The sequence below is a fragment of the Synchiropus splendidus genome, chromosome 18 (genome assembly GCF_027744825.2).
Source record: "Synchiropus splendidus isolate RoL2022-P1 chromosome 18, RoL_Sspl_1.0, whole genome shotgun sequence".
In the NCBI taxonomy this organism is placed as follows: Eukaryota; Metazoa; Chordata; class Actinopteri; order Syngnathiformes; family Callionymidae; genus Synchiropus; species Synchiropus splendidus.
The window spans coordinates 11,460,987-11,472,620 of NC_071351.1; the positions used below are offsets into that span (position 1 = coordinate 11,460,987).

Below are 11,634 nucleotides of genomic sequence, written 5' to 3' on the forward strand. Positions count from 1 at the left end.
TTCGCTGCCCTTGTGAAGCTACCAGCTGACAGACACGACAAAAACCTGCATCAAGCGAGAGGACATGCGGCAAACATCAACTTAAATCAAGTGTCAGCTCCACATGGAAAAATCATAATTCAGCTGAACTGTGCTGTCAAGGAAAGTGTGTGGACCGCAGGATAAATTTACAAGACCTTTTGACTGATGGGATTTTGGTTAAACGGGGCCATGGAGAGTGGAAGTCAAAGCTCATCAGCCTTTTGTGCGGCATCTGGAACTCCCTCCAACATCTGTGTTAGATCAGGCTCCGAACAAGCAGCCCAAACACAATGACTGTGCTTTTCCTCGTGACTGCTTATCTGTCCTAGAGAGCGTCGGTTATTTAATTCTATATCCTTTTTTTCACTCCTCCTCCCCTGCACACCATATCACTCCGGCTTTTGTGAAAGAGTGTGTGTGCCGTACCAGGCATCTGCTGGGTTTGTGTACTCAGCCTGAGCTTCATGTCTACACACAGCTCTCACTGGCCTTATCACAAATGACCAGAGCCACATCAGCTGATAAAGAGTGAAGCCCCGCCTGCTCACAACGCTCCATTACTGGGCCAAGTGCTACTGAGTCTTGTTCAAAAATACTAAAAGTATACATTGAAGTTACATAATACTATGAATAATTTATAACATCCAATGGCCAGTTGAAGGAATGCAGTACAGTTTTGTCTATTCTAAATATGTTACAGGACCTTTCCAGGATGATATCCATCAAACTATTTTGAAGCTTTGCAAAGGTTTAAAAATCAGCCATCAACTGACACAAAGCAGACTCATGTTCGGTGTAAAAAGTTATTAGACCCCAGCCTTTTCTGTTACTGTCCTGTACATGTTAAATGTACAGGACAACATGTTAAACCGTGGCAGAGAATCCAGTTCAATATGCATTTCACACTTCTAAAATTGCCACAGAAAGTATGGAGATTTATTCTGGTTCCAATCCTTTAGATCAACTCAATTCCTTATTTAAATTTGAATTTTTTTTTTTACAAAAACAACTGTGAGCTTTGGTCACAGGCATTTCATGGGTTAAAATATTATTTTAATCTAAATTAATCGCACTAAAGCTGTGTTAACTCACAACTAATGCCAAATGAATCACACATTTTGTTTCTGTTGTAAATGTAATATAAAGGTAGAGTTTCTCAACACCAGAGTGACCAATAATGCTGTGCTTTAAACATGTTTTTGAGCCATTTTAGTGCCTCTGAGGTTGTTCTAAACAGTTCTTGACAGTGTCTCTAGTTTGGTTGTTGTAGTAAACCGATGTTTGCATTAGAAATGATTTACTTATACAGATATATATTTTTATTTCTGTCTACTTTATTTGGCTGTGAATCGACCCCCTGTTCTGTACATGCTGTTCATGTATATCTAGGTCAAACTTTTCTTTACCTCTCCTTCCTGCTATACATTGATTATGTGACGCCAATTATTGTCTGAAGTGATCCATTCCCCTGTTCATCAGAAAAATTCCACACAGTCATTTGATCCTGCCCCGCTGTTCTCATTTTCAATCCTACATGCTACAAGGCTCCTCCTCACGTCATATGTTAATGATTGACCTGCTGGTTTGCACAGGCAACTGTAAACTTGGAAAATCTTTTCAGGACTAAAAGGCATTAAATGTTGATTTACAAGTGAACAAATTCTCAGAACATCCGAACTACTTCCTCCTGTAATACAGCTGTCTAAATTCATGAGGCCACAAATCCTCAAAGTTACGCCGGATACGTCGACACAACTTGGATTTCTCTGCAACATACAAGACAAGCTGCTCCCATCTCAACAAACTCTGTGAACCGAAATAAAGCCATTTGTTTTTTAGAAGTCAAACAATATGTTCCATTTAGAACTTCCATTTATCTCGTGATACGACTTCACAAAGAGCAAACTGCATCCGTGAAGAATGCATGCTTCGCTTGTTTGTGATGTATGGTTGTGGAAAATAATGTTTTCACATGATCAGTGTGCTCCACGGTCCAGCCCACACACACACACATTTCCATAACAGAAAAGAGGCCAATTCACTTCTTGAGGATTCACAGAGAGAGGCTTGTTAAAGTGGAGGACAACTAAATTAAACTCTAAATGAGCCATTTAAAAAGTGTACAGTCAGAAAATGTCCTTTTTTACTCGCTAGTATCTTGAAATTACAAGCATTACCTGCAGACAATGCAAGTCATGAGCATGTAGTCAGGCGCAGCCCACTATGGTAAGAAACCAGAATTTGCTGTGACGGGACAAATACAAGCAAAAGAAACATAGATGACTCTGGACATTCTCAAATTGAAGCCAACAAGTCAAATGCTGTTTGGCCTCAGACTCCTAGCAATAACAAACTCCACTACATCACTCGTGTGACCTCTTGGTGTCATCGCCCCGGTACAATTGTGGCCTGTCACATCAGAGGAATCTAGTCTAGTTGTCAAAACAGCAACATTTCTTTCCAAACGTCTCTTCATTCTCGACATCTGCAGAAACGGAACAAAGCGGAGATTGTTTTTTATCTTCCACTGGAAGCAACGGTTGCCAAACTCTATAGCAGCAGACTGAACCGGGCCTCGACTGCTTGAGTCCTACTTGTTTCCATGGCAACCTCGGGACCAACTGAGCGCGAGCACTGAGGGAGACACTTAGTGATGCTGTTTATTACACATCATTCTCAGAAGTGATGCTAAACTGATAATTCATTTCCAGCACTCCCATTGGCTCATAAATTCTCTGTTGTGGTATGTGCGTGTGTGTTATTGTGTGCTTATGAGAATAAAGCAAACATAAGCCGTTATAATTATCAGGTTGCATTTCTAATCACTGCGTCGCTGCGATGGTGTTGATCAGCTAAATGGGCTGGATGTGAGTGTGTGTGTGTCAGCTACCATCCGCTCTGTGAGAAAAGTGTACATGTGACAGGTATCCTCGTTAAAAATCCTGCTGCTGCATTAAACACACAAATTATTTATCAAGGAGGCAGTGGAAGGACTGCGTGGGGAGAATATCGGATTCTCCTGCGATCCCTCCGCCTTCCTGTAAACATGGTGTATTATTCTAGGGCTTTGCACAGGTAGAACAGCACCTGACTCTTCCACATCACCTGGACCCAAGTCTTTTAGAGTCTTTAGTAGATTTTTCATGAATAATAACAATATATTAAGTATAAAGTCACATTTTAAATCCAGTACTGGACTCCAAAGTCCGCCACCTGAGCAAGACTGACACTACTTATATACTAGTACATTACTATAGAGTCTGAATAATACTGCAGTCAAGTCACAGACCAATGTATTAGGGTGTAATTATTCAAAGGAGTTTATCATTTCCATACATTTTAAAGTGATCACAAAGCAGCAGAGCCATGTATGCAGAGAGAATAGGGATAGAGTGACCTGCCTGTTGCTCTGACGCAGGCTCTGATAAGAGTGTTCCATGTGACGCAACGCTTTGCTGAAACGCAACAGGCTGGGTATTTTTAGGAGCCAGTCTTTGACCTCTCACAACACTCGTGTCAGAAACATCTATCCCACAATGAAAGCCATTGTCAAGTGGGGCATTGCACAAAAAAAGGGCGGCATTGAGAAAGTGCTGAAAAGATTCAGGGACAAAATGTGAGGTTTCTTTCGTGACGATATCTGCAGGGGAAAACAATGCACTTGCAAAACATGATAGCGTCCCGGAGAGAGTCGAGCACAAAGGAGGAACATATGCATCTGAAGGGAGCGTGTTCAGGATGGAGCATGCAATATCTTCACTAAAAGCCATATACAGACACTATACAAAATAAGACCTTCCTTGTTCACCGATTTACCACCGCTTGCCATTGATGTCCTATAAACTTCCTGTCCCCTTCAAGCAACTCCAATTTTTCCTGCATATTTATCTTACAGCATCCACAAAACCACATTTCACTGATATTTCCAGCATTATTTTGGTTGGACTGGGACACCAATCCATCCATAAACCCTGCAACGGTTGCACTGAAATCACACACAACCGGGGACGACCATTTACATCATACTTCCGACACAAGTTTATCATTATCTGCAGCGCTCTGCACCTCCGGCAACATGGTGAGGTTAATGAGTTATTGGAGAAAGAGGAAATACTTACATGCAAGCGTGAAACAGTGATTAATGACAGTGTTCTCCCGTGTCTCGTAGTACGGAGACGACCCTCAGTAATAAACACTATAGTTGGGCTGCAGCGATCTCATGACATTCATTCACTTAACAATGGCAAACAGCATTTCCTGATGGATTGCAGTGCTGTATATCATGCGTGGTTTTAAATGATGCGCTGCGGTAACACAGCTCCCACAAAAGAACCTTCAAAAGAAAGACTGCAGTCTAGTTTGTTTAAAAAAAAAATTTTAAATTAAAACTGGCTCATATGTAGGAATACATGTCCCTCGCCATTCCGCCACTGTCAGGACGGTACAAAGGTCCTTTGTTGGTGAGCACAGAGATCTGAGTGATCATGCTTTATATCATGGGTTTCTCCCACTGACATATACTTGCAGACACAAAGCTTTGCCAGTGACCTTCAAGAAGCCCCCAGATCTCTGGCATGATGCACAAACAACACAGTGTACAGCAGAGAGGCATATCATAGTACATGAAGAGAAACTAGAGACAACAATCTCCCACTGTAAAGTTCAATTAAATTAAACCACTATAACACTACTTACTCATGACTGTAACTGTCATTTTTACAATGAATTATTTTGAACTTGTCCTATACAACACTGAAATGCCCACGGAAACACAGACTGTCTTACCTGTTTCCAGAGAAACTTGTCCTCCTGGTTGATCTGCCATGTGGTGACAACGTGTATGATGGACAGTATTGCTCCACTCAGCACTGCCGCCCTCATCCTGACAGGTAACAGTGTGTAGATGATGTAGATGAAGAACACAGACCACCAAATCCCCTCTGAAGCGCTGCGCGGGGCCACCATGAGCACTCCAAACACCTGTACTGACACGAGTACTCCGATCACAAGGTAGCTGACCATCCACATGTAGTCCTGATGGAAGCCGTTTCGGTTGCACACCACCATAAGGGCCATGAAAAGCGCCATCGCGACAGACAACGCAGACGAGTAGGCCACATGAGGGGGGGCGTGGACACAGTGGAAGGTCAGCATGATGCCGCACACAATCACAAGGACCCCCATGAGCATGGTCAAGGAGCTCTGGTTCAGCCTGAAGAAGTAGCGCTGGTATAGACGCTCCAGTTTGCGGGATTGGAATTTCTTGGACTGGAAAACCTGCACGACCCTAAGCCAGCAGTCCGCAGCTGTCACCACACCCGTCGAGCCGTTGGGGCCATCTTCGCCCATATCGCCGCTGCCGCCATTGCACCCGCCTTTCCTGCCTTTTAAATCCCCATCTTCAAAGTCTAGGTCAACGGACTTTAACCCCACACCCTCACCGGAAGCCCCTGGCCTTTTGCCGTAGTGGTCCTCCTGCCATCCGCAACGGACACCGAAGCTGCTCCCTCCTCCAACAGCCCCCGCCATTGCTCCACGGTGGTGCTGATGGAGGGGGGCTCCAGAGGGAGGCTCCATAGCATCTGGGTCCCGCAGACAGCTCATGTAACGCGGGTTGCAGAGAGAAGAACCTCCCTTTCGTTTGGACTTCTTGCCATTGCGCTCCCCCCACGCAGTCTTGCGGTCGTCCACTCTGGCGACTAGGAAACCACTGAACCAGGACATTCTGGGAGCACAAAGAGGAGAGCACTATTAGGACCCAATTCCATGTCATTGCAAACACAAATAGTCTTCTACCTGTTGGGGTTCTGGTACATGTCCCCTCCCTTTCTGTTGCAGCCGGTTCACTCATTTATACCACCTGGACAATTGATGAAGGAGTAAGGAGTTTCTGGAGGCCACACTTAAGAGGCCACGAAGCAGGAGTGACTCGATGTGGTCAAAGGGGGCACCAGCCGTCCACAAATCTCCAGTTGGTGTTCGTGCCAGCGATCAAAGAGCAAGGTTAATGAGAGGACTGGTTTATCTCCATGGCTTCTGCTGGGCCTGGTGGTGGGAGAAAAAAACAAAGGGAACCAGTAAGATCTCTGAGGTGAGACATGCAAGTGATGCATGGATGTGCAGCCTGTCATTGACGTTAATGTAATTATAAAGCAGCCAGTGTTTTCACTAGCCTGCTAACAAAGAGTTCCTTCATCCCAAATCTGACAGGAAATAAAATGGAGCATTGTCAGCTAGACGCACATAAATTTAATTTCCTGGATAACCAGATGCCGGTCTCCTCAAGTCTGCATCAAGAAGGACAGGCTGCTGCGGAACATTCAAGAGGACACAGATGGGGTTAGAGGTCGGTGAGACAAAAACTCTTTCTGACCCCCATTCAAATCCACATCTCAAGATGCAACACATTTTTAAGGAAGGAAAGGGAAATGAATTCATTCTCAAAGTGAAATCTTTGTCATCTACCGTGAAACTCTGATGTCACCAGCTGATCCGCGAGGAATTTCATGTTGCATTTCGAAATACCTTAAGCTCTGATAGCATTATGCGCGGTGAAGTTCTGACCAGTGTGACTTATGTCCTCCCTGACCAAAGCTAGTGTCACATTCTTTCATAAGGGAAACCTTGTGCAGCGACCCACTTGTCCAGGGTGTTTAGCGGCCAGCATACATGTGGTCACACTCCTAACCAGCAGCATGTGTAAGTAAAGAACAAGTGTTTACAGGCTGGAGCCCAGGAAACTGCGTGTTCTCTTGGTTCTGTGGTCCATCAGGCGGGGAAACAACACTAACAATCTACATTTAGAAAGGTCGGCTAAATATAAAGGTGGATAGTTAATTTCTGACAGGAATAGCTCCAGACCACCTGTGACCTTGGACTGGGTATTGTCAGGGACAAATGGATCCATTATGATGTTGTCAGTACTACTGAATTTAATTTCAAACTGGCGATCTAAATATTCAGTTCTACCCACGAGGTCAGTGTCGACGATTTTTTTATGATTCGTATTGAGGCTTGGGGCAACATAAATACTCGGGTGAGAGAATCCCAAATTTATGCACTCATCACGTCTCATATAATGCATTCAGATATCTGAAATAAGGGGCGGAATTATCAAAACTATTCTTCACTCTGGTCCTTTTCAATCTCCCTATCATGTAGGAAGAATTATTGACTGGATTGTATGTGATATAATAGTTATACAACTGCCATAGAACTGATCATGTAAGACATGAGAGAGGAGATTGAAATAGACGTTCATTCATTTCTAAAGTCGTGGAAAATGAGAAAAGTATCAATCCCAACAGAAAAGCACAGGATTCTTAAAAGACACTAGCATGAGCTCAGTCATCGGACGGAGTCTTGGAGTGGAGTAACACGGATTTCAACCGCACTTTTCCTTTTCTGCCTCCAAAGCCTCACCAACATCCCCACTCCATGGGCGTGATGTGCAAAAAATAGCATGTCTTCACTGGCTCTTCCAAACCACAGCCCTCCTCCCGAGCCGATCGACTAGACTCGAGGAGAACCGTCCACCCCCTCACACACCTCCTCCACCCCTGCACCTCACTCCCCCTCCACAAGGTCGGCCAGCTTGTAGCGGTTGCACGCGGCGCGGTGCTGCCAGTCTCCCGGCGCGTGTTCGCACGCGGCTCCGGTTTCCCCCCGCCGGCGCTGAGAGAGGAGGAGCGGGGAGGCGGGGACGGCGTGTGACCGACTTAACCAAGGGGACTTGTGTTGTCAGCCGCTACAGCAGCGCCGTTACGGTCACAAACAAGCGGCATAGAATCAGTCATTAGCGAGGCCTTGCTCCACTTTAGATGTCCGAGGCTGAGCATCCATCTCTGCCAGATGCGAAAACAGATCCAGAAATGACAGCAAAATCAAAGCGCCTTCTCAGCCGTGTGTGCCTTTTCATCAAATATATATATCCGCGATGAGGCGCAGTGATCACCAGCAGCCGTCATAATAGTAGAATCCCGGTCTGTGGCCCGCATTGGAGCAGCCTTGTTACATAACACCGTGGCCTATGTGACAACCGTGGCGGGGACGCGAACCCCTCCTGTAGCCCAAGTTAGGGCTCGGACTCACCGCTGACAGCCGATTATCCGGACACATCACCGCATGAATGTCATCCAGGAGCCGCATAAACAGGCTTCGATCTAAACATCCACTTGCTGCTGAGCATTCCTCAGCATCAGCTCACATTAACGCTCCATCATTCCGCTGGATGAGCGGAGGATGGATGAGTGTGAGGAGCTGGAAGTTGGAGATCCTTTTCTGGAGCTTTGCAGGTTTATAATGGGACAGTGATGCGGCTATCATCGTGCACACACAACAAACACACACACACACACACTGTTGTTATTAGCCTCCAGTGGAGACCTCTCCTCCAGCGGAGGCCCAGCAGAAGCTCTTGTCCCCGGCCAACAGGGACTGCCAGACAAGTGGAGGAGGTGTCTCCAGATCGGTGTGTGTTTGCAGATATATATCATACATGTCGGCCTGCGGTGTGCACCAGCAGTTGCCGCTAGAAAGAAGGACTCACCATGATCATCTTCAGCCGCTTCTGCTGCCCGACAGCGCCGCTGCGGATGATCCGATTCTGCGAGCTGGTCGGCGGCTTAAGCCGGGGTGGAGGAGCATTAACTGGGTAGCTGTCCGAGGATGGTCCGCTTGAATTGGTCACCCAGTGGAGCTCCTCCTGTCGTCTTCTCGCTCCACTCCCTTGCCTCTCCTCCCCCTGACCCTCTCGGCTCGTAACACTCGCGGTAAACTAAAGAGAAGGAAGACAACACACTTCCGGTCAGACTTTCAACGTAAAACACATGACGCCACTAAACTGAACTACCGTACAAGTAGATTAATCGTTAAGAAAAGGTTGACATTTAAGACGTTGGTTTTCACATAATATCCTGAATGAAAACAACAACAAAAAATATTTCTTTACTAAATGTTTTAAAAAATGTTTTTCGATTAAATTAGTTTAGAAAGCAGATTAAATATAAATATATTTTCAGTCTATTCCACTAAAGATGAGAAGTAGAAGATAAAAGAATACTTGGAAATTATAACCTTAATAATAATCATAATAATAATAATACAAAGTTGAAGGTGACCAAAGAAATGACAATGAAAGTGAGTCCAGTCACAAAGTAATATTGTGCAACCTGACAGCAGTGGTCAGGAAGGAACACAGAAAACACAGTCGCTGAAGGCGCTGCCCAGTGCCATCATTGAGTCCTGGATGGGGAGGGCCAGCTTGGCCACAGTCCTCTTGTCTCCCACCTCCTCCGCTAAAACAATGTGTCATTGGTTGCTGTATTGCTTCATGATGTCATTGAGAACTGGTCGCCAGAATCACCCTTCCCAACATCACATTTCTCCTGACCCCTGATGATAATGTGATGCCACCCTAACTCCAAAACAACATGATACAGAAGAAGAATGTAAACATACTGTTTATGGAAGCACAGCAGGCATCTAATCACACTTCAATCGTTTCATTACAGTCATTTTTGGTCAGCATTTGTCAATTACGAATTTTTCAAACGTAAACTCCATACTTTGAAGTGTTTGGACTCGTACTTCCGATATTCTACTGTCTAACTTTGGCGTATTGACTCATCTGTCCTCAGGCGCCGTTCACCACTCGCCAGCTTTCAGGTCCTCGGCGCTCCCTCTAGTGGCGGACTTTGGTACGGCATTATCCCCGCATATTCCCAGAATGACAAAATCCTGTGAAAATAAGCAGCATCAGCTGTGTGGCGACAAAGTGTCGCATTCAAAACGAGACCTTCATTACATCTATGCCACTGCTAACAAATATGCTGCTTGATCATGGAAATATTAACAATTAAAAATCCCTCTGGATCTTTATTTTTATTTATTTTAAAGGTGGAATAAGAAATATAATGTAATAATATAAATATGCTTTTCTTCATATGACACTGACTGTAACAGGGGTGTAATTAAGCAGGTTAGAAATGATTCACCTTATGTCTCAACCGTTTTCTCCTTGAATCATGCTAGAAACGTGAGGCAAAACTGTTGCACCCACACAGTGGGAAACCCTGCTTAAAAGCAGGAGCAGGCTGAATTTCAAATGGTCAGCTCACTTTGCTTACTCGCCGTCCAGACGGAAGCAGGTGAACAGCAAAGCCACACACCTGTGATTTATCACGATTGACATTTTCTCATGTAGATTCAGTGGAAGCCATGAAAACGTACCAACACCATTGGAAGGACACAGCCAAGCCAGCAGTGTTTGCACATCGTTCCTGATTGACAAGCTCCGGTGGTCACATGGTGTCCACACCCTAAAATAAGGCTGACTACTGTTGTTTTATGATAACAAGGCTATATTTACTTTATGATTATGTTCAAAGGAATTAGACTTGAGTACTACAAGCTACTGGTCATAAAGCGATTGGACAAGTTAACTCAGGTCACAGCAATATTCTCCACTTCGCACATGGCCATCACGGAATTAGGAATGGCTGTCATGCTTCCCAAGTGCTTCGACTAAAACTCAGAACTGTCACTTTATCGAATGAGCATCAACAGCCAGACGTCACAATATATTCATGCTGGGGGGCTCAAATGGAGAAATAAATCCATATAAAAAGGAATGATGTATTATATTATCCAAACATCCAAAAACCAACACATTAAAAAGTTAAGTTTACGGAATGAAAAAAAAAACTAACTGTGAGTGGAAAAGCATGGTAGATAAACAGACACATTTCGTACACACAACTCCTAAGTGAGAATTGTTATTGTCCTGTGAAAGGTCATGTCCTCAGACTAGGTGATGCTGAAGGCCATGGATCAATGAGGTCAAAGCAGCCAGTATTGTGATAAAATGCTGGAGAATCAGATGTGTTCACAAACTCTTCACCGAGCTCATACCAAAAACAAACCCCATGGATCCCAGAGAAAAGAAAGGCTCAATGTGAGCAAGAAGATACATGAAGAAAACATAATCCACAATATAAAAATATTATATGGTGCAATTGCGACAAACATTGAAGGTATTGCATCTACTTCTAATTGTTGCGGTATTCTCTGGAGCTGCAAGAGGGTCGGCCAGATTGAACACAACAGGGGGTTCTGTCAGTTGGTCTCAGGGTCGTGAGCCATAGTAATGACCCGAGCTGCATGTTGCTTCCCATCTGTGCAATGAATCCATTTCCATACCAAAAATAACCTTTGCTTTCTTAATCATGACACAAATTCCTTTGTTATGCATTTATGCTCAACGTTGCATATCGATCCGGATATGGGCGGAGCCTGCTGCCGGTGCTCTGTGTTCATTTTGTCCCTATTTCTTTCGACAACGCTTAGCAGTGCTGACTCGTAGCTCTAAAGAGACACGAAGAAGAAATTCTCCGTCCTCCAGTCATGAAACATTTAATGGCCTCACCACTGCCTGTCTTCTGTGCCAGAGGTACATGATCAATACTTCTGCTGCAGTCGCCATCTTGGTTTTAGAGTTTGTTGTCTGGGCTGCCCACCCTAGTGGATATATTGGTGAACAGCAATACCAACGTAAATAACGTATGAAAGTATGTGATCAGTGACGGTGTAGGTACCAATTGTGTCCGCTTACCA

At 44.6% G+C, this 11,634-nt stretch overlaps 1 protein-coding gene across 3 annotated transcripts in view; it reads right to left on the reverse strand.

The window, feature by feature from the left end:
- adcy6a (adenylate cyclase 6a) overlaps positions 1-11,634 on the reverse strand; it is a 33,285-nt gene that overhangs the window by 13,177 nt on the left and 8,474 nt on the right. Inside the window, exons 4-7 of one of the 3 annotated variants that reach the window (XM_053849369.1) lie at positions 9,610-9,759; positions 8,570-8,797; positions 5,818-6,066; positions 4,807-5,746 (exon numbers count right to left, since the gene is read on the reverse strand). In XM_053849369.1, coding sequence (XP_053705344.1) covers positions 4,807-5,746; positions 5,818-5,837 — 960 coding nt within the window. In that variant the 5' untranslated portion in view covers positions 5,838-6,066; positions 8,570-8,797; positions 9,610-9,759. Of the gene's footprint in view, positions 1-4,806; positions 5,747-5,817; positions 6,067-8,569; positions 9,027-9,609; positions 9,760-11,634 lie in introns of those variants that run through there. The other 2 variants (XM_053849370.1, XM_053849372.1) reach the window with 2 other exon arrangements.